Source organism: Camellia sinensis, chromosome 10, assembly GCF_055761805.1.
Source record: "Camellia sinensis isolate YWXY chromosome 10, ASM5576180v1, whole genome shotgun sequence".
NCBI classification, from domain to species: domain Eukaryota; kingdom Viridiplantae; phylum Streptophyta; class Magnoliopsida; order Ericales; family Theaceae; genus Camellia; species Camellia sinensis.
In genome coordinates, this window is record NC_138970.1 from 170978987 (window position 1) to 171006900 (window position 27914).

The 27914-nt window shown below is 33.4% G+C and overlaps 2 protein-coding genes across 3 annotated transcripts; both read right to left on the reverse strand.

The window, feature by feature from the left end:
* Positions 1-541: 541 nt before the first annotated feature.
* On the reverse strand, positions 542-6502 carry LOC114299221 (ADP-ribosylation factor 2). Its single transcript, XM_028243912.2, has 7 exons — positions 6357-6502; positions 3009-3178; positions 2561-2631; positions 2245-2364; positions 1487-1605; positions 1327-1408; positions 542-833 (listed from the first exon to the last, which is right to left on the reverse strand). The coding sequence occupies exons 2-7, from the start codon at positions 3154-3156 to the stop codon at positions 828-830; spliced, it is 546 nt and encodes a 181-aa protein (XP_028099713.1). The 5' UTR covers positions 3157-3178; positions 6357-6502; the 3' UTR covers positions 542-827.
* Positions 6503-12258: 5756 nt separating this feature from the next.
* VPS34 (vacuolar protein sorting 34) lies at positions 12259-27722 on the reverse strand. Of its 2 annotated transcripts, XR_014343148.1 has the most exons (19): positions 26957-27485; positions 26349-26448; positions 26039-26135; positions 25272-25430; positions 24922-25128; positions 22801-22979; positions 22052-22199; positions 20589-20684; positions 18354-18489; positions 18125-18246; positions 17226-17420; positions 16883-17053; positions 16650-16787; positions 15754-15908; positions 15255-15398; positions 14982-15129; positions 14721-14866; positions 13486-13547; positions 12259-12417 (listed from the first exon to the last, which is right to left on the reverse strand). XR_014343148.1 is itself a non-coding variant. In XM_028243914.2 (18 exons), the coding sequence occupies exons 1-17, from the start codon at positions 27066-27068 to the stop codon at positions 14729-14731; spliced, it is 2445 nt and encodes an 814-aa protein (XP_028099715.1). In that variant the 5' UTR covers positions 27069-27722; the 3' UTR covers positions 12259-12417; positions 14721-14728. The 2 variants fall into 2 exon arrangements, 1 of the variants encoding a protein (XP_028099715.1); XM_028243914.2 differs by lacking the exon at positions 13486-13547 and having other exon boundaries at positions 26957-27722.
* Positions 27723-27914: the final 192 nt, after the last annotated feature.

Below are 27914 nucleotides of genomic sequence, written 5' to 3' on the forward strand. Positions count from 1 at the left end.
AGGAATTATTAAATTATTTTTATATAAAATAATAAAACAAATAAAAAATATATAAAATTAAACATTAATATTTTAAAAAAAATTCTCAATATATAAAAAATATAAAAAATAAAAAAATTTCTAATCTCCTCACTATTTTTCTAATACCATCTCTATCTCTTCCTCACCAATCTCCCTTCCAAGGAGACTACTAATACCAAGGGATTAATAGTCCCCTCCTCATCTCTCAAAATAAACACCACATTAATAATACCAAGAAATTAGTAATCTCAATCCCCTCCCTATAACTCCAAACAAACAGAGCCTTAGTTACAAGAGAAGAGAGGTCCATGTAATTTCAAAAATAGAAGATGAGATCAATGTAATAGTCAAAAATAAATAAATAAATAACCCCAGATAAAATAAATCGCAAATGATTTGTTTACAATCATTTATCATTCAGTGGCTCAAATGCAGCAGTTGAAGGTAAAACCCAACTGAATGAAACTTCAGTAATATATATGACACAAACAAAACCATAATATGCATTAAGCTACGTATCTCAGAAGGAATGTGTCAATATATATATATATATATATTAGCATTTATATTCAAATCTAAACAATGTTTCCAAATACATATAACCCACCATCTTCTATTAGACATACAGCCATTTCAAAATCCTAAATGAAAAGTGAAGCGCCATTTAAAATAAAAATAAAAATAAAAAAATTAAATTTATAACCACGCAGTGTCTGACAGAAGCAACGAAGAAACAAGGAAAAAAGAGACTAGATAAACACCACCCTGCATCCAGGATCACCCCACAAGAACATTCCGCATTACCCTCATGCCTGTAACCAAGTAAAACGATAATGAATTAAATGAGAAAAGTTGAGTGAAAAAAACACATTAGGTTCCCATCCGTTAGTCTTTCTATTCATACGATTCGATACAAGTTTCAAAATGATTTGATTCGTGCTTTTGAATTGTAACTGAGTGAATCTTATGATTCAATTGCAATTCACTAAGATTCACAACAATTCAATTTTATTTATATAATGTATGAAACATCGTTTTCACAAAAATTAAAATAATAATAATTAATTATATTTATATCCGTATTTTAAGCTGAGTGAATCGTATGATACAGTTGCAACATTTTCACAAAATAAATACATGTTTGTGTAAGTATTTACATAATACACGTATACTATAAATGCTATAATTTTTTTATAGGTACATAATCACTATTTAACAAAACGATTCACAATTCAATTTGTGATCTCATAACAATGGTCAATAGTTTGTTTGACGAAGAGTAACCGAGGATATTTAAACACTTGCCTTGTTAGCAATGTTGTTGGAGAGCCACTCCAGCCCCTCATAGAGCCCCTCCCCAGAGGTTGCACAGGTGCTCTGGATGTACCTGGAAAGAGCCGAGGATTGAGTTTAGAACGCGATAATTCAGATTAAACCAGAGAGCAAAAGAAATCAAAAAGTTCACCAGTGACGCTGTCGGAGAGAGTTGAGGCCAAGCTTGTCAGTTATTTCGGCAGCGTTCATCGCATTAGGAAGATCTTGTTTGTTAGCAAATACAAGCAACACTGCATCTCGCAGCTCATCCTGGAGCAATAAGCCTAAATGTCAGTCCTTGGGGCATTACAATTCTGGAATATTTTTTCAAAATTTGTCTTTAAGAATAATTATGTAGCTAAACAAAAATGCTGCACAACCATCTAACAAAAAAATGTGTAAAAGTCTGCACAATGACCGACAAAAAGAAAATGACAGAAACCATAAAACAAATTGCCAACCAAAAAATGTAGCCTATCAGTAAAAGGCATGTGAAATAAAACATCCTACGTCAAATCCTATGTTGAGCTCAAAACAGTTAAAGTACTAGAGTGACTGCCGACTGAGAAGTTGCATTACATCTAAGTTAAAATGCCTATTGAGCAACCCATATTCACATGTATTTGGATTTTTTTCCTTTGTTTTTCATTTTTCTGTTAGGACTTTTTTTTAATTTCACATACGATGCGTGACCAGGAAAACAAAGCTCCGCAAAATAACCACCAAATTCTTGACAAGGTACACAAGAAGCAAGAGAGAGAGAGAGAGAGAGAGAGAGAGCAATAATACAAAGAAAAATGTTGGAAAAAATAGAACAAACTCCCAGGAGCATTCCCAAACTAAAAGGCTTGTTCAAAACTTCTGCCAGTTCAAAAGCTTTCACAGTAAATTAACCATATGGCAAGTTACCTCATTCAACATGCGATGCAATTCATCCCTTGCCTCAACAACTCGGTCTCTGTCATTGCTATCCACCACAAAAATGAGACCCTGTGTGTTCTGGAAATAGTGCCTCCACAATGGACGAATCTGCATAAAAAGCCCCATTATTTGCCATATTATATGAAGGTTAACAAACAATAACAGCATTTGATTTCACAAACAAATTACAAGGTCTCAGAAAAGGGAAAGAAGAAGAATACTCACACTACACAAACAGATCAAACTTCCAATATATAATCATAACTATATACACGGATCAAAAACAAACATAAAAATTTCATACCTTGTCCTGGCCACCAACATCCCACACAGTGAAGCTGATATTTTTGTACTCTACGGTTTCAACATTAAAACCTGCAGATAATCACCATTTTGTAATTAAGAGAACCACAGTATGGATCTAAGTAACATAACTTTCTATCAATGGCAATACTACAAAAGAAAATCAGCCCCACATGAATCACAACTTTCTATAGTTTTAACCTTATGTTTGCAACAACCAACAAAAGATTCCATAACTATAAATAAAATTCCAATAGCACGTATAATAACTCTTAAGAACTTAATGAAGCATGATCTCCATCCCAAAGCTGCTTCAATGATCATAAACATTATGGTATTCCATCCAATTACCCAAAGGCTCAGAAATTTTCACATGCATCCTAAATGTGAACCATTATAACTATAAAAAAACAGAAGCAAATATCCATTATTTCATTAGTAAGACTTACCAATGGTGGGGATTGTGGTCACAATCTCTCCAAGCTTCAGCTTGTACAAAATGGTGGTCTTACCAGCGGCATCCAAACCAACCATAAGGATACGCATCTCTTTCTTGGCAAAAAGCCGGCTGAAAAGTTTGGTGAACGTCAACCCCATTTGTCTTTCTGATGGTGGATCCCTACATGAGAGCACACCAAATCACAAAAATCAGCCAAAAATTATTGAGCTCCAGTTATAAAAATCAAATTCATCAATTTGCTGTCAAAATCACAAGCAAAGCATTAACCAACAATAATCTTTGCCAAAATGTTGCAAGATCAAATGGATCTAAACTCTCTTGTTAAAATCATGTAAAAAACAAGAAATGATGCACAATTTGCCCATTTTAAGCTCCGTTATGCATTCAGTTTTTAATACAACCGTTGACTTGCAAATTACTATTGACATGAACTGTTGAATACAATAGATTGAAACAATTTCACCACACAATCTTCAGATTAGAACATACGAAAATAATACTCCTCCTGTCTCATTTTGTTTGTCCACTTTTCCATTTTGGTCCGTTCCAAAATGTTCTTCCACCTTCTATTTTTGGGTACTAAATTTTGTTAGATTTCCAAAACTAACCATTATAAATCATTATAAACACATTTTAAAATTCAAATATAAAGATAGCGGTAGCAAATTGTGTTACCAGAAAATGCTAATACCCTAACAAATTACTTATTGGTATACGCGTTCCAAAACATGATACACTTCCGTTCTAGAACGGTAAGTTTAGTAATCCGAAGCGATCCCAAAATATATTTTTTTTCCAATATATTTCCTTAACTATTTCCTTAGGAAGAAAAAAATCAAATATAATAAACTAAAATTTAAAGTGAGTTGAGTTTTAACAAGACAAAAAATCAAAAATAGAAAAAAAAAATTAAAAATACATTCTATTGGATGCCTAATAGTTAAAAAAAAATTCCTCTAGAAGTACCTTAAATTTTTAAGTATATTATATACAAGTCTAACCCTATCGTACCACATTTTAGAGTATGTAACGTATCCCGTTTCCATTCTCGTTCCATGTACCAAAATGATCCACGTTCCAAGTAACATAGGTAACAAATTCATTTCAAAATTTAAATTGAAGTGTAATTATTGCATGTCTCCCTAATAAGTTAGATTCTCTAAAATGGACAAATAAATTGGGACAGAGGGAGTATCTCACATCAAATCAAAAAGAAACCATAAAGCACAATCCGAAATCCCAAATCAACCATAAACATCCTCAAATCAAATCAATTGTAGCTAAATTAAGCTTATCAAGGGATCGGGGCCATCCCAAATCCGATCTGATAAAACCAAAATCTGTCAAGATAAATCTGATCTGCTAATTCGAATAAATCTGAATTCGGCTGATTCAAGAAATGATGGATCGGTTTTAGATAAATTTGAGTAGATCCAAAAAATTGATTTATATAATTCTCTCCTAATTTTTTTTTTTAATCTTTCCCTAGTTTGATAGGCTTCTCGATCTCTCTAGCAACTTCTTCTCCACCTTCCAGACTCAACCACTCACCAATTGTCAGCAATTTATCATTCTTGGGCCTCATTGGTTACAATAGAGCAAAAATTGTCAGCAACTTCTTCTCCTTCCTATCAGTGATTTTATCAACGATAAGGGTTTGATGAGGCATTCAATCGTTTCGTGAGTGATGGTGAATTCGAAACTGAAGCACAGTCCTTGTAACCAGTGCTGGCAGTAGAAATAATACCATTTTACTGTGCTCTTCATCATTGAATAAATCTATATACATATATACGTTAAGCTTATGAGTATGTACATGAACATACGTATGTGGGTTTTGGGATGTTTCTATAAATGGATTCGAGGCCTTCTAACAGTATTGGGTGGAAGTGTGTCGGGTTGTTCACGTTTCAAAAAAATTGAGACTGTATTACTTCAGTGTGGACATTGGTTGCATTTCCATTGTTTGCAAATCGGATAATGCTAATAAAACCTTTCCATTGATTGAACAGCATTAATGTTCTATATTCATGGAAGGTGTTCTTGTCATTATTCTCTACTTTTTATCTCCCTGCATATCATGCTCTAATGAGTCAGGTTTTGTTACTTAATTATTCAAATAAAATGACAATTTTGGAATGAAAAAATTTTAAAAAGAATGGATCGGTATCCAACTAGTTTCGGATTCGAATTTGTAATCGGACGATCCAGTGGAATTAAATTACAGTGATATTCTAATTGGGTCAGATTCAAGTTGCCATTTATCTGATACAAATCGGACCGGTTAACAGCCCTGCTGAATAGTGAATACCCACAAATTTGAAGAAAAAAAAATGACAGAATTTTGAATAATTGAAAAGTTTTTTAATGAACTTATGTCTGACAATCAACGCATAGTCCCTGAGTTGATCATTACGGACCTCATTACAAAAAATATATTAATTAAAGAGGGGATATACCATGCATTTCTAAGAAATCCATAGAAATCGTATATAGACCCATATCTAACCTCTCGCTATATTTATGGAGCTGGTTTATTAGTTACTTTGTATAGTTGGTTGAAGAGAAAGGGTGGATCTGAATCTGTTTGTTTTCTTAGACTTTTTAGATGATTTTATTGGTTAGGAGTTTTTAGTGTCTTCCCATTTTGGGATTTTCTTGTATTCTTTTGCATCATATTGATGCCTTCTCAATAAAGTTGGATTATTTATCCCCCAAAACAGATATTTATGGAGCTGGCAAAAGCTTTGCAGGGGATCTAGCAAGAGAAAGCACAAGAGAATAGAGTACGATGCGAGAAGATAGAAGCTATGACAAAGGATACTTCCCTTTGGTCGATGCAACCACAAAATTATCGCACAGACAAAACACAAAACTAAAAGTCAGCACAAAAAAATCATCAAATCAAATGGATCTGAAACAAAAGCTAAGATATGTCATCACCTCGGAATAGCTTGCAAAATGACCGTATTCATCACATTGCGAATTCAGAATTCAATAAATTAGCTCATTTAGGATTTAACTAACACAGATCAAAACATTTTCAACACAATCTTCAGATCAAAACATTTCCAAAAAAAAAAAAAAAAAAACTCAATCCCGAAAGCAAAAAAACATAAAACTAAATTCCAAATCGGGAATAAATAGCCTCAATTAAATCAAATGTCGCTCAAAAACCGCCAATTTGCAAGAGAAATAAATAAATTAATAGGAAAATGGAACACAAAAATCATCGATTCGAACAAGAGATCGGTTAAAACAGATTTCTGAGAAAGAAATCTGAATAATAACGATATGATCGAAGAGAGATTGAAATTGAAGGTGTGAATGAATGTACCTAGCGGAAGCTTTTTGCAGAGGGATCTAGAGAGAGAGAAAAGCCTGAGACCAACGCGCAATATTTATGGGGTTACGAAGCTTTTAGGGAGAGGGGATATATATATATATATATAAATAAAGCATGTCGGCTGAAAAGTCCAAACTGCCGTTTACTTTTGGATGGAATAACGGAAATGCCCCTCGCTTTCAAATTGATTCATATTTTTTAGTATTAAACATCCTCTTTCTCGGATGAATTACGCTGTCCAATGCAATCAGCTCTTGCCACGTTTCTCTAATGCAAATAGACTAGCTGTACGGCTGAATTCAAAGTAAAAAAACTGAAAAATATATAATTCCGTCTAGTTTAATTTTTGAAACGAGTTTTGAGATTTAAATTGTATTTTATAAAATAAGTTTAAAAAATTTAAAAATAAATATTTATTTAGTTATGAGTTTTGAAAAAAAATTTAAAAATGATTTGTAATTTTTTTAGTTGAATAGATGGCTATGAAAAAAAATTTGATTGATTGATGTGTTAAATTTGAGGAGTTCAGATCCTCTCCCACCTCTCTCTTCGGCTCTTCTTTCGGGCAACAGCTCAGATAGAAAGCGTCATCTACAAAGAAATAAATGGCTTAGATTCATTTCTTTAAACAAAACAAAATAAACACGCAATAACACAATCTCTCACTCACAGTACATACTCTCTCTCTGTCCCTTTTTCACTGACACAAACGCACACTCAAAGCGAATCCAGATCCTCTGCCACGTTTTCCTGCGGCGGTTCTTGCGGTGCCCCAAAACGACGTTGTTTTGGGGCAAGTTTTCAAAAAAAAAGAAGAAACAAAAAAAGAAGACAAGAACCAGAACCAGAGAAGAAGAAATAAGAGAAGGCAGAGGAAGAACGAAGCAGTGGTAGAAGATAACATTCAAACAACCATTCAAAATTAACAACCAAATGATAAATATTAACACTGGGTGTTCTTCTGGGATACATATTAACAACCAAATCTAAGATATATATATACATATTAACACTTTGAACATCCCAAATGATAAATCAAAATTGATTAAAAATTATATCAATACAAACAAAAGTAAATCTTTCATAGAGATTTTGAAACTTTGTTTTTCTTCTTTGTTTTTCTTCATAAACCCATCTTTCTCCATTTTCAGATCTAGGTTAAAACCAAGGGGAAAATAGATGAACGGTAACAAGGATGACCGACGAACTTCCTCCGGTACACCCGCGGCAAAGAAAAGATGAGAAAAGATCGAGATAGTTGCTGGCCATGGAGATCAAGAGAGAGAGAGAAAGAGAGAAGGGGGCTCGTAGCTATGGGGGTGGCGGTGATGGCGAGGAGATGGTGGCATCGTGGATGAAAAGTGGCGGGAGGTTGTCACCTGTGGGATGCTTTCTTGCCTTATTTCTTCCTCTGTCTTCTCTTCTTTTTTTCTTCCATTTTCTCTTTTCTAGTTCTAGTTCTTGCCTTCTTTTTTTTTTTTTTTTGAAAACTTGCCCCAAAACGACGTCGTTTTGGGGCACTGCAGGAACCGCCATAGGAGAACGTGGCAGAGGATCTGGATTCCACTCACAGCACTCTCTCTTGTGTTTGTGTCAGTGAGAAAGGGAAGGAGAGAGGGTATGTGCTGTGACTGATTGTGTGTTAGTGGGTGTTTATTTTGTTTTGTTTAAAGAAATGAATTTGAGCCGTTTATTTCTTTGTAGGTGATGTGGGTCTATCTGAGCTGTTGTCCGAAGAAAGAGCTTGAGAGAGAGGTTGGAGAGGATCCAAACTCAAATTTGAGAGAATGAGAAAGAAGAGAAAAAAAGCGATTGATTAATATATTAATAATAGAAGGGGAAAAAAAGGAGAGAGGAGAGAGAAAATTGAGTTTTGAATTGTATTTTAAAAATTGAATAAATTACACTAACATCCCTTGAGATTTTTGTTTAACACAGATCCCCCATTCACATTGAAAATTACACTTATCTCCTGTTAGATTGAAATGACATATTTATCTCTAGCTTTTATACATATAAAATAATACAGATATTTTGTTGAAAAAATTAGTGAAACAACCCTCTCTAATTTTGTATAGTAGAAGAGGTCCAAGATATTTTTTTTATAAACTAAGGTCTCTCAACATTTTCATAGAGAAAATTCAACTTAGAAAAATTTCACTAGACTCAGAAATTTTGAAATTTCTCTCGTATGATCACAGAGAAATTTTTTGTGAAGATTGAAATTTCTTTGAGTCGAATTTTCTCTGTAAGAATGTTGAGGGGCCTTATGAAAATATGGTAAGTCCTTTATCTTATAAAATCATAATATGAGTGACCTTAAAAAAATTTCTCTATTTTATTCATGTCATTTTAAGGGAAATAATAATCATTTTTTTTTTTGGTTTATTACACAAAATAATTGAGTTTATTTAATGTTTGTGTTTTTTTATTTTTACTGAATATTTTTAATATTTTAAGCAATTTATTTTTTAGATACACCTAATCTAGATATACTTAAAAAGTATAATATTTTGTGTTTTTTTTTTAAATTCACCAAATACAATATATATATATATATATATAAATACAAAAAGTTCAATACATTATCTTATTTTGTTGTATTCAATAAAAAAAAATTTTATTTTTTTCTATAAATTTTATATTTTTAAAATATATCTAGATTAAATTGATCTAATCTATATATAATGGTAGAAATAAAAACGAAAAATATTCATATATAAAAATTTATACAAAAAAAAATCATAAAATGTTGTAATAATGATATTGTTGTAAATATAAATAATGTTTATGGGTATTTTTGTTTTAAAGTAAAATATCATCATTAAGTTATATCATTGTATTTGAAAATTCTATATAAAATTTATATTTGTATATCATCACTTAACAAGAATATATTCAGGTAGAATTCAATAATGGAAAGTTGTAAAATGTAATCATGTTGATAGGAAGAATAAATGGTAGGAAAAAAGGTAAGATAGTCATTTAGAAAATTTTAGGACATAACATCAGCAATTCATGAGGCAATTTGTAATGAGATTACAAATCTCAAGGAAGAGAATGTAATTTTTCAAATGTGAATGAAGGATCTGTATTAAATGAAAACTTCAAAAGGTGTCAATGTAATTTACTCTTAAAAATTTGTTAACCAAACAAATTTTTTTATTTTTTATCTAAATCATGTTTTAACTCTCAAAACATAATTTTTGAAATTTTTTTTCAAAATCACTCTCTCATGCACATCAATCAATCACTTTTTCTTTCACACGCATCTACTCAACTACAATAAAAAACCAAATCATCCCAAACTCCCATGCTCCAAAACTATTTCCCAAATATACAAGTAAACAAACCAAAAAAAATTATAAACTCTTTTCTCAAGATTTTTTTTGAAAATTTATTTCCCAAAATAAAACCAAACACACCCTTAATTTCTCTCAAATTTAAGTTCATCACGGAGTCTCATTTTTTACTTTTTAGCTATTTTAATCTAATTAAAAAGTTGTATTTAAAATATTTTTTTTATTTTATAATTGATGTAATAGTTGTAAAAGAAAAAAAATAAAATGATTATGATTTAAATGTGACATTTTGTTTTATTAACTAAATTAGTTTGTTTTGTCTTTATTGACTAAGAGCATCTCCAACAATTCATTATTTTTTTACCAAATCTGAGTAAAATTTTTTTGATTTTCTCAATCTGATATGGCTTACTCCAATGGTGCATCAAAAGGGAAGGGTCATCCGGTGGGTAGACCGGCCAGTCGACCGGTAAGACTAATTTTTTTTTTTTTTAACCTGTTTGAATCTACCTATTTGAAAGGGAACCGGCCGGCCGATGGTCAACCGGCCGGACGTCCGGCTGGTTGACCAATTGCCCCCGTCCAACAGTATAAAACAGTGAAAAGATGAAATCTGAAGCTTGTCCTCAGTTTGATGAAACTTTTGTTCTATTCTCATTTTGATATCAATTTGATGAAACCATTAGAGTAAGAAAAAGTGATTTTTTCATCAAATTTCAAATTTGATGCAAGGTTTGATGCACCGTTGGAGATGGTCTAATTTAGTCAAAATTGCTCATGTCAAACGAAGCTTAATTTGAATTGTTTATTTTGTAAGACTTTCTATATGTGTTATCTACACCCCCAAAAAATAAATAAATAAATGATGCTAGAGATCTATTTTTGAAACTTTTAAGTCAATAAATCCAAACTTAAATCTTTTTAGACCAAACAAATATTATGTCTAAAAGGATATTTAGGTTTCGTTTGGGAACATACTTTTTAATAATTTTTTCGCTTTTTGGCTAAAACGTGATGTAAAAAAAAATTAGTATGTTTGGGATGACTTTTTGACTTTTTACAAAAAAATGTGTAAAAAGTAGAGAAAAAAAAAATGTTTGACTTTTTGGTATGAGTTGTTGGTTTTTTAATTTTTTTAGTGACCTTTTGACTTTTTGGCTAAAAAAGTCACTTGCCAAATGAGGCCTTATTGTTCAAAACTCACCTATCTATTTAAATGTTATCTATTTGTCCAAAATGTGACTTATCTGTATACGTATGACCTATATATTCAAATGTCACCCATTTATATACGTATCACATATCTATTTACTTATTGTCTCAATGTCGCCTATCCATCCACTTCACCGCCATGACTACCCCCACCGCTGACTTTCTAGTGATTTTTCTAGCACCGACTTTCAACAAGTATCTTTATCATCAAAAAAAAATTAACCATTAAGCAAATAAATAAACATATGTCCCCATTAGAATGAACTTTTCACTAATTAACTTAAAAAAAATTAAATCGATTAATCATTTTCATTTATGTCAACTTGTTTGAAAAATGGTAATCAAAGTTGTCCCACATTACTGAGATGTTGAACCTTTGTATTTCTCCCAAAAAAACGGAAAAAAGCAAACATTGTAATGTTTGTGTACTTTAACCTCCGATATGGTCTTGAATCTCAAATTGCACCTAAATTTTGTAAAGAAGAAAAGATATGGCCGAGTGTAGATTAACATATGTGCACACCACCCGTGGCCTCGCCCCAATCTAACAATACCGGACATTACATCAATCTTTTTTAGACTGTCAGATTTAAGTCAAGTTTGACATGTCTTGAAAAAGATAAAAAGTTAAAAAATTACTATCTTATTTAAGTCACATCATCTTATTTAAGTCACATCACCTCTCTTACACATCACTTCAAATCCAACCCAAATCCAATCCATATTTCATAAAAAGTCAAAAAGTACACTTATTTAAATCATCCCAAATAACCTCTTAATGTTGTTTTCCAATTCCTGTCTCTGATTTACACCACATTTGTTTTTGTTATTTCACTATGTTCTGTTTAGTTGAGAAATATAGAAACTGATTTGGAAAAAGAAAGAAAAAATAGAAATAAAATTTGAATAAACTGAACCCATCCCAACCCTTTTCGAATTTCTTTCTCTTTTCGAATTTCTTCCCAAATCTCTTCACCAAACACAACGTTAGAGAATCACATATGCTAGTATACATAAGATTGTCCAAAACCCATCCCAAAACCCAAACATATAAACTGAACCCATCCCAACCCTTTTACATTTAAAACTCAAATCAACAATTTTCTTTTTTTTTTAAGAAAGTAAATAAAATAAAATAAAAAATTAGCAAGGCTTAAGAATATAGTATAGCCATCGAGGGGTTGTGTAGTTTGGTTATCCAACTGTAATGAAGCAACAAAAACTAGAGAAAAGTCAGAACCTTGATAGCTAAGAAAAACATGATGTTGATATTTGATCTACAATGCATGGCATAACTAATTTGAGTCCCTTTCATGTACTGAAGAAATTTAATTCAATTTCTTTTATCCTTCCAACAAATAAATAAATAATAGTAAGACTGAAATAAATATTAGAGTTTTATTTAGCTTAATCTGCTATTAATAAGTTACACAAATACTAAAGAACAAATATGAAATTGACTTTATGTACAAATATACACAGCTTTGCTTGTTCCAACGGTACACTTTCTAACCTCGAATTATCTTCTGAGATGATATCTGAAGAATTTGATGAAGAAGAAGAAAAATAAGGGGAAAAAACAGGGACTGATAGTCAATTAATACGGCAGAAGTTAAAAGCATCGAGTAAAGTTATGATACTAGAAATACAACAACGGCAGTTTCTATGGGCAGGGACGAAATGATCATCCAACCAATTGCAGCAAATCTAAAACATGGGACCGGTTATCTTAAAACAAAATGAGAAATGTAAATCTTAATAGGTATATTTAGGTTTCATTTGGCAAGTAACTTTTTTAATTAAAAAGTCAAATAATTATTAAAAAAGTCAAAAAGTCATCAACTTATATAAAAAAATTAAATATTCACTTTTCTCTCTACCTTTTGCACATCTTTTCGTAAAAAATTTAAAAATTATCCCAAAACATACTAATTTTTTTTACATCATATTTTAATCAAAAAAGTCAAAAAATTACTAAAAAAATCTGTTCCCAAACGAGGCCTTATTATCCAACAAGTCCTATAATAATTAATAACATTTTTCATCAAACACTATCAAAAAAACATCACTAGTTCTTAATTTTTATCGATAGTTTGAAAATTGTCACAAAAAATATCGCTAATTATAAGTTTTAGACATAGTTTAAAAAAATAATTACAAAAAGACACTAATTTTCAACTTTCAACGATAGTTTAAAAAATTTGTCACAGAAAAATATGACTAACTGTAAGTTTAACGACAATTTATAAAAACCATAATTAAAAAAAAAATTACTAATTGTTAATTTTATAATTTTATATGTAAAAAATCGTTACAAAAAATTATTTTCAACAACTATTTTATTAGTACTTAGGCCGCGTTTAGAAACATGCTATTTTAGGCCAAGTTTGGCATCTTTAAAAAAATTTAAAAAATTATTTAAAAAGTTAAAAAGTTATCACTAATCACAAATTAAAAATATAAAAAAATTTAATTTATTACATATTTTAATAGATAGATGTGACTGGTACTAAGAAGGAGATGTAAAGGCTGTCAAACGGGAAAACAAAAATTAGATATATATATTTATTAAATTGAAGCGTAATGTTGAGCCAGTGGAGACCTACCACGAGTCCTGTTTTGATAATCCGAACCGTGTAACGTGTCAAACTCGTCGAATACTATATGCCTGTAAAAAATCACGTTAATCGGATATAGATAGCTATATGATTAAATCAATTTTGTATAAACAATAGATGGTGTTATAGTTAACGGTTGACAAAAAACTATCACAATCAGATAGCTATCGATATCCGATCAACGTGATTTTTTATAAACATATATTACTCAACGAATTCTACATATTAAACGGTTCCGATTAGCAAAATGGGACCTATGGTAGACCCACAAAAGCCAAACAACACCATTCAATTCAAGCCCGAAAAGAAGGCAACCATTTTCCAACTCCTACCAGTCAACTGCACTGCCTTAGGTACCGTACGGACTACTCAATCACTTCTCCTATATGTTTATTTATATAATTTTTTAATACACATTTTTTTTAAAAAAGTCAAAAAATTAACCCAAACAACTATCTTTTTCTCCTCAACTTTTTAGTCCAAAAAGACAAAATACACTTATTTAGGACATCCCAAGCAATTACTTAGTAACCTTTTGACTTTTTTGTTAAAATATGAGGTAAAAAAAACTAGTATGTTTGAGGTAAATTTTTAACTTTTTACAAAAATATGTGCAAAAAAACAGAGAGAAAAGAGAATCTTCAACTTTTTAGTATAGGTTATAGGCCTTTTGACTTTTTTAATAACTTTTTGACTAAAATGTTAACTTGCCAAACAAGGCCTTATTTTCAACAGGACTTGATAGGAATTAAGTCCAACTATTAAGACTTACAGGTAATTTACCCAAACAAAATAATATAAAAAAAATAAAAAAGAATCCACAGATGTGGAGAGAGGGAATAGGATATGGCAGAGACACAATCAACTTAAGTCCAAAGCTGGTTTTTAGCAAAATTGATAAAAATCCAATTTCAACATGAATCAAGTCTGTTTCAGTTAGCACCTGAACCACGTTGATTTTTGCTAATCCAACAAACACACGAAGGAACTTTGTGTTTTTGAGGTTTTAGAGTCAGTGATTTCAGTGTTTTGTGTGGTTTTGACGTGTTAGATGTGAGAATTTTGAGTGTTTTTGTGTTTTTTTTTTTTTAATGTTTTTGGCGTTTTGGAGTCACTGTTTTAAATGTTTTTTTTTGTTGTTTTGGAGTGTTGGAGGTGGTTTGGAGGTTTAGAGTTAGTGGTTTGGGAATTATAAGCCAACTTAGACATGAGTAACTCCTCACTTGGTGGGTCAGCGCCAGTACTGGGCCCATCGATGAATGGTCTCAACCATTTGAGGGAACAAAGCACTGACACTCTCATTGATGAGATCTTGGAAAAAATGTATGCACTCCTCATCATCCAGGTCCAACCGAAACTTCTCTTGAAGCTACAAGGATAATCACAAAGATGGTCATTGAAAAACAAACAATTATGTTCCTTACAGAAACGAAAGCAAAGAGAAGATTGAAAAAGAATACAAGCAAGAAATGAGAACAAGTCACCTTAAGAATGCCCTTTTCAGGATCGGAAGCTATGTCAGGAATATTGGAACCCGCCATAAGATGAAACAGGTTCAATATTAAGTTACTGGATTTTCGGAGGATGTTGTATGCTTCACAACAGTAGGACTTGAACCTGGTATAGTATTGGCTGCAGGAGAGAGATGTAAAATTGTAAAAAACATAATAGATCTAATGGATTTTGTATGGCTGACAGGGCATAAACATTAAGCACCAAAAGTGTTAAATAACTACTTCCAAAAGAGTTGAAATTACCTTTCTGCTCCACCCATGGCCTCGACCATTTCTTTGCAAAGCTTCATTGGAGGTGGAAATGGCTTTGGATCACGACCCAAAATAAAACCAAAATCAACATGGAAAAGGCGACCATCATCCCTAAGGAGAAGATTATCAAGGTGCCTATAGACCATGAAGATTAATGGATCAAAAACTGCTCCACAATTTAGTACATGAAGAATGGTAATAATCATCGTTTGACCCCATATGTGAGCAACTGAAACATATGTTTGATATTTGATAAAACCAACACAATAAATCTGTCCCAAATGTGTCGCATAAAGCTATTGCTGCATCAATACACACACCGTTTTATGAAGCTGTCCCAAAAGCTAAACTGCCTCGACAGAGTACTTGTTGGGGTGTTATAAGCCACCCTAAAATTTCGTTTCTGTTGTAATTACCCCACTTATAACTAAAATAGAAGTTTTTAGACAAGAAACAAATGGCATATGCATTAAACTAGATGTCAAATCACCTGTCTCCAATTCCCAATATGTATGTGATAACTGAATAACCAGCACAGCTTTTTATAAATGTTTCGAGACAGGTGGCTGTAATTCCAAATGGTCCTTCCTCATCAGGGTGAAACTTCTGCAGATAGCTTATAATACTTCGATGCTCTGAAAGAATCTGGAAATCAAAAGGATTAACCTCTATTAAACCCATTGCAAGATGGCATTTGCCACAATCCACAACACAGCTAAAACTACACCCAGTTTAATCCTCATTTGATGACATTGTAAGAAATCACAAACACTGTGATCAGACACTGCAATTTAACCTATCTGGTGGCACATGCAATTATCTAGGTGAATTAGTTACAAAGCCACTCATTCATCCTTGACAGATTTACATCACACCAAAAATTTAGAACCCATAAACCTTTCATTTTTAATGCAACTAATACTCCTCAAAGTAATCAATATTCCTCATAATATAAATTTATAACAGAAACGGAATGCCTAAAAGTATTCTATTAGTGTAACTTTCCTCTCAAAGCCATTTTCCTAATGAACTAGAAATGCACAAGACATAGTTGCACAAAAAAGTAATTTGCATAGATATGAGTAGGCCTTCAGGGATGAACAACTTAATACATCAAGCAAAGAAAAAACAAATCATGTCATCCTTGAAATTGAAAGTTCGATTCCACAAGACCAGGATACTTGAAACTCAAGATTTCAAATATTTGAGAAGCTAAATAACAATAATCATGTTATGAAGAACTAAATGCATGTCAACCGAATTAAGCATTGAATCTGTTAATATAAAGGTAATAATGATGCTTTGCAACTTATTATCAATGAGAGCTATGCAAACTGTGACTATAAGCTGTGACTCACTTGCACTGTAAACAGAAGCATCTCATACCTGTGCTAAAGAACTAGATGGTATAAATTCAATCATGCCTTCATCATGTCCAGTTGCTAGCACCCTGTATGGAGTTAAGTGCAGATCAAGATTCTCTAGTTTAAGCAAGCGATCCATAAGCGATACCATTTGAACAACCTACAATGACCACAATCAATATATCAAATCAACTGAGAGACAAAGGAGGGGAGAAAGAAAAGACCTACATCTATTGAACAGACTACTTAATCTACCAACTGGTCTTGCCGAAGATCATCTCCTTTCTTGAATATGATTTTGCAACTCCCACCATTTGCTGTCCGAAAAGTCAGGCGCAAAGGATGCAATGCACTTTTAAAAATCGAAGATTCTGATGGAACAATACCCGTGATGAGGACGCCTGGTGCCAAAGGTGATCGTATTGGCTGAAAACATAAGAGACAAACATGTTCAGTGTTATTTACATTCAAAGACAATATCAGTAATTACATGGTATGAACTAACCAAATGCCAAAATAACAGATAAATTGAAAAACACAAATTCAGCTAATAATAATATATGATCAATGGAAAAGGAGCATCATATCCTAGAAATACCTCTTCAAAGTAAGTAAGTTCACTAAGAAGACCGGAAAGAAGCTGCCTAAGCTTTTCAATCTTCTTATGGGTTCCACCTCGGACATTTCTTACATCTCTCATTATAGAACACAACTGAGCAGTCAGTTCTGTCTGGCGCACCAAACTCTGCCACAGCTTAAATCCGTCTTCATCTCCACTGCCAGCAACTCCCAACTGTTAAAGAGTAGACTTGATCACTGAATCGCAGGGACTAAATCAAACATCTCAGAGGCTTTCTTTTTGTATGTATGTATTTTTTTCTTTTCTTTTTTTAATTTCTTTAGATGTCCGAACCTATTTCTGAACAGTACTGAACGTCTGAACCTACTTCTTTAGATGTCCTCATTTTTATTTTAGTCAGCATGCTTGATTAAAGGAGATCAATTACAGCCCACAGATTATTTTTGCTTCATGCACCAAAACATAAAAGAAAATGGTCCTCATTATCTCATAACAACAGCCACAAAAAATAGAAACTTGCTTCTTCAATGCTCATCATAATAATGCAAAAAGCTAATTGTAGATTCTAGCATGCAAAATTAAGTCAGATGTTTCAATACTTCCATCCATGTTGCAGGCAACTACATATGCATTCCACACGTCAGGTTAGCTTCCAAATCTTTTCTAAGACACCTGGCTTTAGGTATATATAGAGGGAAAATACCATATTTTTGCAATGCAGTGAAATAATAAACGGTTTGAATAATATTCCATACCCAAAAAAAAAAAAAAAAGAAAAAAAAAAAAGAGGCTTTGTTTAAACTAAGGCAGACAAAAAAACACATCTCACAATAGTCCCAATAATCCATATATGCATGGCATCATGTAATAAATAAAATTCTCAATTCATGAGCTATTGGGAGATGAGAATCACAGACCTTCATCATATTTTCCTCCAGAATCTCATAGGTACAATAAAAACGTTTTGCATATGCATGATCATGAAGTTCAACTGCAACATACCACCGGAGAAAGCTAGCCAACTCAATGTTGCATAATGCTGTCAAATTTTAAAGAGAAATTTCAGATTGACATCAGTAAGCAAACCACAAAACAATATAAATTTGGCACTTGAAAGTTATTTGATGTAGATAACAGCAGGCGTACAGCGTTGCACAAGGAAATGAGAAAGGCGAGATTTATCAGAACGCTCAAACCGAAGAGCTTGAACTAGTTGAAGTAAGTAACAATGAAGCTCTTCATCATCAGCTCTTTCCAAAATACTGACAGCATATGCACGGACCTGTTAAGAAGGCATATTATAATAGTCTAGGGTGATATTTACAAAATATCCACAACATTAAAAATGTAATTTAAATTTCATCAGTTGAACTGCAAAAGGCACTTCCTAGTTTTAGTAAAGATCAGGAAGTACAATTTTTCTTGTCCAATGATCATCGTCCCACATCCAATAATGCCATGGCTCTTTTTCTCATTGACATTATAACAACAGTGTCAAAAATGGTTTGAACACATGGTGATAACTTTGGACACTAAGAATAGCATAACAGTGAGATGGTCGATTTTTAGTTGAGCTAAAATGTAGGGTAATTTTAATGAGCAGGGAAGGTTACAGGGTGATAACTTTGGACACTAAGAATAGCATAGCAGTGAGATGGCTGATTTTTAGTTGAGCTAAAATATAGGGTAATTTTAATGAGCAGGGAAGGTTAGAAGAGTGCCTTGGTAGCAGCAGCCAGTCTTTCATGTGTGATTACATGTAAAGAATCTTTACAATAATAATTGATGTGTAATAACACACATTTTTTATATACTGAAAAGAAATGCATGTACGACATGAAACCAAGAACAACAAAAGCCAATCTTGGTGCAATAGTAAAAGTGGGTTTCATCAAGTGAGAGAAAATGGGTTTAGTTTGAGAACAGCTACTGTATGCAAAAGGCCCAGTCTATATTTAGCCCACAGCACCAAAATTGGGGGAACAAACACTAGGTGATGGCAGAAGATTTTCTAATGCAGTTTATCACTCATTTTCCAATTCACGTTTCTATGGCATGAAAATTTTGAAGGACTTCCAGGAATCTCCTCAAGGAATGGGATGGAAAATGTGAAGATATGGAATGTATTTGGTCTGACACAATATGCAATGTGGTGGATGATTGCTATCAGATACTTGTGTCTGCTACCCAGTGTTTTGCCTGCGAAGCTCAAAAATAAATTCCTATTGATTAAAGATTTTAAAAACTTGTGAGAGAAGAAGATTGAAAAAAGCGATAGCAACTCACTAAAACTAACTAGGGATTAAAGAGGAGTGTAGCCTTGATGACTGTAAATAAATATGAAAATTATCTACCCTATGGCAACTATATCTTTCAAAACTTGTTGAGAAGCTTCAAAAAGAGAGGGCATCTTCATCCACCTTTCAAAAGGGCCCCACTGGTTAAGAGGTTGACTGTCTGTTACAATAATAACCAGGTCACATCACAGGAGCCCTTGTGCTATATAATGATCTGTGAAACCACGATTTGAGGTCGAATTTAAGAAATAAGTCCTGAATATACATCAAAGACATTTTCATACTCAACCATGAGCCACAACCCAGCCATTGAGGCTAGTTTGAAGCACAACAATGTTTCAATGTATTCTTTATAGATATTATTCATGCAACATTATAGACATTGGATGTGGATAAACTAGAGATCGCCGTTTTTTTATTTTCAGGATGTATCAGCTACAGTGAAGAAACAGATTGCTTAAATTGACATGAGTTTTGGAAAGCATAGCTAGTCTCTAGATGGGCACAGCTCCATGAAATTAAACATGCTTCCAAGTCGAAGAACTCAAATCTAGAGACAGTTCCACACCTTACATTATAAAGGAAGTACTTTTCATAAAAGGTAGCACTTGAACAAAATTTAGAGTAACCACCATGATCATCTAATCTGTATAAGCAACAAACTTTTCTAATAAGGGGTCAAGAAGGCCAGTGAAATGACCTTCAAGGCTTCAACTGTTATTCAAGGCATCAAAACAAACAAACAAAAAAAGAGGGGGAAAAAAACACAAATCCTATTTTCTTAGAAAATGGTATAACTCTAAGTGCAGGAAATGAAGAGCAATAAGAAGTTTTCTCCTTGTTGTCTTTTCCTTTTGGCACCACACCACCACTATTCTCTTTGCTGTGTTGATGCAGAATCTCTGCCAACTGAATTCCTTTGCTGATATCAGTTATGCAGTTCAGTTATTTAGTTGAGATATACGATGTCAGTACATCCTTAGACAACGCACAGATGCATACATCTCATCTAGAGTCAACACATTCTTAGACAACACACACATACACAAACACTTGCATGCATGCGTATATGTATAGTACTGACCTCTTCACTTTCAAAAACAGGTGATAGAAGCTCCAATGCATCACATACATCGATTGTTTCCCACCTTCCCATCAATTCTACTGCCTGCTTTGCTTCCTGCAAACAAATGAGCATGCCATCCTCAGAGTTGATCAAAATATTAATATCAAAAGAAGCTGGATTAGAAATGATGCAGATAAACATCAAAATGGAACTGTGGACTGCACTCATCACTTCATTCCAACATCTATCAATCATAGAAAGCATGTCAATTTATGAATTAAGTGATAAAAAGTTGACTTTTGTTTTAAGTCCAGAGTAAAAAAGTACAATACGCACTTTGACAAAGCACTAGACTCTGTCTCTAGCATAAAAGGAACAAAAGCACAGTAATGGAAAGCAAACACATGAATGGAAGTGGAACCGCCAATGAGAAAAAGAAAGGTGCCATTAGGAAACAAAGCAATAAATTAATCCACAGTTCAGAATGAGCACAAGAAGCTCCTACCAGATCCTATTATTTCCTCCTGGCTCACCATACTAATTATGGATTGGGTCAATCTTGATTCAGAGAATAAATAAATAAATGACTATATAAATAGAAAATGAAACAAAAACTCAGAATAAATTATGCTTAAGAGGATGAACATTATCAATAGTATTTTCTGTTTCGCAGATTAAAAAAAATATAGTCAAAGGTCATTTCTGCTTGTGAGTTTAAGACAAAAAGATTAAATTACTCATTTATGTTTGAAAATTGAGGTCATATCAATTTACTTTTTCACAATGGTATTGGAAGAGACAATGGACAATTGCCAATTCACCTTTAAATTCTTTCTTTCTTTCTTTCTTTTAAAACAACTTTTGCATTGTTAAATTGTGAATCAGTATGTCAGCATGATGTTATGTTGGAGAAAAGCTATTGCACTTTGAAAATTACAGAGTTAGGGTCGTGAAAAACTATAAAATATTTATAGTTTATTTCTTAGGTTATATAGCCAGATCAATAAACAGTCTAGATTTCAAACATTGATCTATAGACAAGGGAGATACACCAATCTGCTCTGAAATAAGTGCTGAGAATAGATACTGAAGCAACTTTCCACATTATCTAATGAACAAATAAACAAAGCGAGAGACAAAAAGCGAGGGATGTTATTGACTGATTTATCACATATCAACATGTCAACCAACCAAGTTTATAAGAAATAAGTACAAAAAACTGTTAACCACCCAATGAAACTAAAGGAATAAACTGAGAGGGAAGGGAATGGATTAAAAAGATAGAAACAAAGTCCTACATCAAAAGGCGGCCCAGAACACAACAGTTACATCACATGAAATTTAATTAGTAACAAGAGATTCCAACTGCACAAGCTGGGGGGAAGAATTGTGCAATGCTATTATAGTTTGGCCCATGGAAAGGAATAATATAATATGACAATAAAGAAAAAGAAAGAAGAAAAGAAAAATAACATACTAACCTGAACATCACTCCATTCGACACAACGGAGAAACTTTGTGAGAGCCCTCTTCTCTGACATCAATGAAAAACGAAATTTCCACAAGAGCTGCCTTTCATCACCACTTAAAATCCTTGTTGGGGGGTATTTTAATATTCTCTGTATTGACCTGATAGCCAAGGAAGAGATATCTTAACATAACCTTTGCTAACATAAATTTATCAGTTCAGATTTAAATTATGAGGCGGAGAATGGGAGGAAGAGGAAGAGAGAAGATTTAGGTACAACTTGAGAAGTTGAGCCATATTTTTGGTGAGGAAATTCTGCAAAATAATGCCTCAAGCCTGTAATTTGTGACACATGACAAGTATGCATGGTAGTATCCTTTTTTCTAATAGATAGTTTCCTATACGGAGGATTCATGACATGGTGTCTGAAAATCTCCACAATGACATATATATCATCATTATTTAATTATAGTTTTTTGGCAGCAAACATCTACTTTCGCACGAAAACAGTATGATTTTAACCACAGGAATTAAAATCATACATTTTACATTCCTTACAAACCCCATCCCAAAACATTTGATTTTTCAAACAACATGTTTTACAAACTTGATAATTGTTGGGCTCAACTCTCAAGTGCTTTCACATCAGTCATTCAGTAGCGAAAGAAAATAAAAGATTTAGTTTCACACTTTTAATTTTATCCAATAAAGCTAAAGAAAATATTTGTTTTCTAGTTTCTGATGACTGGATTTTGGGCTTACTTCCTTTCACTGGAGCTTGGTTTAAGATCCCTGTCAATGATGCCACGGGTTAAACTCCTAGCAAGCTTTAGTTGCTTGTGCTCAGAAGGATTTATCTTGCCCACCTCCGGGTCCCACACAGTAACCAATTCATTGCTTGTAGTTATAGGAGATGGTATAAGGAAATTTGCACCTGACTCCTACATGTCCAACAATAAATAAACAACCAACAAAAACATGAAAAGAAAAAAAAAATCAATCACTGGTAATGTCTATACTACACGATTAACTTTAACTTCCAAATCTAGCAAAAAAAATATATTTGAAAAGATCCAGGACTGATTAGTACTCAGTAAAATAGAGAAATAAAGTTTAGGACAAGATTTTGTGTCGAAAACATTATGAATAGACTTACCAGGCATATTTGAGAAATGTACCAGGGTGCATGTTTTGTTGATGACATAGTTTTTAATTGATGAATTTAGAGTAGGGATTGATTCTAATTAGAACTTCAAGATCATACGTTACAATCTAAAATTTAAGGTTATGTAGGGCTAGTACATAATACATGGAGTATAATTTTAGCAAAATTACAAATAGGAATGATGTGACAGTGAAACTTGATAACTTGGCTATACCAAGATTAACCATTTCAAATATCGCATATCAATTACACATAAAAAGGAGAGGTTTAAGAAGATGCCAGCAATATCCTTACAAGTACAATGCATGGAATAGAAAAGTCTTTTCTGAGTCTTGCATGATCATGAAAATTCCCTCTGATTTGAAGGGAAAGTTTTATAAGATCTAGTCAGCTATGTTCTATGGCTCAGACTGTTGGCTAGTTGGAAAACATGTCCAAAAATGGGTGTAACTAACACAAGAATGTTAAGATGGATGAGTTGTATAATGAAAAAGGACCCAAACAAGAAATGAATATTGTCCTAGGAAGTAAGAAGTGGGAGGTATAGCTAACACGAGAATGTTGAGATGGAAGAGTGGTATTATGAAAAAAGACGCAACAAGAAATGAAGATCGTCCTAGGAAGAAAGAAGTGGTGCCAAATTGTTTAAAAAGAGAAAAGTTAATTGACATGGTTTTGACCATGTCCTGCACAAATCAACTAGCCCACAAACATGGAAGTGAGTAGGGGCCAAGAAAAAAGAACTTGATTGCTTTGGACTTCAATGGAAGATATTGCATTAGCAATGCATAAATATAGCTCCCCCCCCCACCCAAAACCAATTATTTGGATTTATGCTTCTTGATTTGAGTTGAGTATTCAGAATTTTGAAATCAAGTAGCAGAATAAACAAGCAAAATGCTAACTCGTCATTCACCAGAGGTTACAACAGAGATAATGTGTCAGCACATTCAAATTGCAGCTTTCACTAATTGGTTTCCATATAAGCAGGGTTTTCATATAGGACAGTAAGCTGAACTGTACAACCAGAATTCAGAAAATATAACTGAAAATCCAGAAAAGGAAAAGCACATATAGTGTTGAGACCTACTGTGTCTACTGCCATTATAGTAAATGTTTCAAGGATACTACTACCTCCGTCCCAAATTGTTTGTCCGGCACAAAAAAAAAAGAATTTAAAAATATTTTTGTGCCAAAATTTCAATTTTTTCCCTCAAATTAAAAGTACTTAATGAGATCTTTTAACTGGTGACATTTTTTTGAAATTTCGGTACAAGATTACATTATTTTAAGTTATTGTATTCCGTGCCAAACAACCAATTTGAGACAGAGGGAGTAGATAGTAGTATATCACTGAAAATACAGGACACCATTGGTACACTGAAGTTTAGTGATTTGTGCCCTAGTGTTGCGCTACATGTCTAGTGACAGACCAGCTACAATTTCATATCGATAGTGTTGCACAACAACTGATTCCAAGGACTCATCACCTCAATATTGTACACAAATTCGGCAACAGTTTTAACATGTCTATTCTAAACGAGTGACAACCCTTCATTTGTAACCCAACCACGTGCTTATGGCAAGTACTACATAGTAAGCCACAACTAGCTTAATTTCAATGCATTACAATTCAACCAAGAAGGCAAACAATTTGTCAAGAGAGTTGAGGACAGACAATTAATAACTCTTATGCCTGCAGACTGAGAAAACTCTACCTGAAAAACAACTCGATGTTCAAAACTGCAGAACTCAACCACGAGGTATAAACAACTTCCATTTCTACCACTTTCACGCTCCTTAATTTTGTCCATAGCTTTAAATGCAAGGCGGTCCAGCCAATCAACTCGTTGAATCTGTCCCCTTTCATACTTATTTACAAGCTTTTCCAAACGCTCCAACTCCCCACGTTCTTCCTTAGGAACCTAACAAATTGTGGTGAGCAGATGAACACAAATTGTTGTGAGAAGATGAACAGAATCTAAGTATCACAACATTTTTTTAAAAACTAGGCAAAAACCATGAAACATAAAAGTATTAACCCCAACAAAAAGTAATAGTTATAAACCTTTCCAGGAGTAGTTGTCTGTATAGATCCATCTGCCTCTTTTCTAGGCCAAAGCCTAAACTTATGCCTCCCTGTTTTGAGTTGTTTTTTTGTGTTAAAAAGACTAATGGTAGCCCCACCAATCAAACCCTCAGTTTTCCCGCATGAAACATCCCAAACCTGCAATTCCAGGAATATTACAACAAATTACAGCTTAGCACCAAGTGAATCCAAACCTAATGTATAACAGTGAATTCTATCTTCAACTGTAGCAAAAGACATGCGCCAAACAAGATATGAGACAAAGGAAAGTTTCTCAACTCATGCACCAAATTGACTACTTTCTCAACAATAAATCAATAACAGAATGAGCAGTGAACAGAACTCAATTTTCTACATATGATTAGTAACATTTTAGTTATTACAAAAGCAAAGCATTATTATTAAAAATCAGACCATGCAATACAGATATACCTAGGAACACATTAAAAGAATGAGAACAAGATTAATAGTATAAGTATCCAAAGACAGTTATCTGTATACGTTTATGTCATGGAAACTCCCTGGTACTACAGTCAATCATCAAGCATTTTCGCGCCAAGTAGTTTCCACATTCCCAATAATCTTAACATAGAGATGGCCTAAGAAACATTTGACACTTCTAGAAGGCAATGTGTCATGTCAGACACTGACACGACACAACACTCGTCAGACACTTCCCAACACACACACATGTATATGTGCTCACGTATAAACACGATGACAAGAAAGAAACACTGATAACTTACTGTTAAAGCAAGTTGTGAGTTGGCAGTTAAGTCTCGATATTTTGTACTCAACGTAATGAGTTCATTCCAGCAATATGTTGGACCCACTGATTCTAACCTGCAACCGTAAATGAGGAAGACAAGCAGAAAAAAATTAAAAAACCAGCCACTTCAAATTATTGTTTTCACACTACATGATATTTTGTGTAATTTCTAGTAGTTCAAAAAACTGATATATATATATATATATATAAGATGAGAGATGCATATTTTTATTTTTATTTTGCCCAACCAAATTGACATGGGAATTTAAGAATGAGATCAGCTAAACCTTGTTCTAGTAGGAAGCCCAAACGGTGCACCATCAATGTGCAATGCACACTCAACATATAGCTCCGGTCTTCTCTCCTCTATGGTAAAATCAACTTCAGCTGAAGTATTGAATTAAACACAATCATAAATGCAAATTCTGATAAATGTGATGAATTGCAACATCATCAAAATATACTGTACCAACCCAGTAAAACTTTAAACAACAAGATTCAGAAAAACTCATAAATTTCTCAAACCCTACGTTGAAGTGCTCAAAGACCCATGAGACAGTTCAATTGCGATTCACAACCCAAACATAAAAATTTCAACGAGAGTTTAGTAAAAAAATCAATTTCAGCCGAAGAATTGAATTAAACACGATCGTAACTACAAAAAGTAGTACAAGTGTGATTAATTGCAACATTATCAAGAGATATTGTACCAACCCAGTAAAACTTTAAACATCAAAATTCAGAAAAACTCATAAATTATTCAAACCCTAATAAGTTTTTTTTGGGTGAATAAAACCCTAATAAGTTGGATAGGTCAAAGACCCATTAGATAGTTAAACTGTAATTCACAACCCAATTTCGAAAATTTCAATGAGAGCTTGAGAAAAGAAGTTACCTGAATTAAGGGGCTTAGTTCCTGGCATGTTTCCTTCAAGCCTCTCGACTCGGAAGGTCACTGGAAGATTGATATCACAAGACAAGAAGAATCGGAACTCGTTACTGCTCATCTCTGTTTTCTAGGGTTCAGGAGCTGTGACTGAGCATAATTAGGGTTTCGAATTGAAATTGATAAGGAAGGGTTTCGAATTGAGAACTATACACAAATCAATGAATTCGAAGGCGAGAGAGAGAGAGATTGTCGAAACGAGATTGAATCCTCTAGGGTTCATGGACGTTTGAATTTGAAATCAAGATGATCATTCTGGGCAAGGATTGAAGTACAAGCTAAGAGGCTAGACAGACTGCGTGCGGATCCTCTACAGTAACTCCCTAGAGTGGATGATCGGACGGCCTACTTAAGCCTCACCAAAACCAGGTCGTTTTGGTGAGTATTTTATAAAAAAAAAAAAAAAAACATTTTTTCCGATTTCAAAATTTCTCTCAAGCTGAAGAGGTGTATCAGACGAGCAGGAAAAAGCAGAGCCGCGAAAGAAGGAGAGAGAGAAGAAGAGTTAGAGAGGCTGCTCCGTCATGCATCCCGTCGGTCCACCGTCGCAGTTGTCCCGCTGTCGCCACCGTCCCGCAGTTGTCCCATCGCCCCACCGTCGCAATCGCCACTATCCTGCCGTAAGCTTCGGTCTCTCATCTCATTCCCTATTCCTCTCTCTCTCTCTGTTCTATTCTTGTCTACCAACAAGTTAGGGTTTTCTATTTCATGTATTGCTTAAATCATTGATTTGCACCCTTTATACACATATATGTGTGTAGATATATATGTATTTCAATCTTATTTCAGTGTTTGGTGATCTGGGTTTTGCTCAAAATTGTGTTTGGTGGACTGGGTTTTGCTCTGGAAAGTGTTTTTGTGATTGCAGTTGGAGTGTTTGATAAATTGGGCCACTGGTTTTACTTTA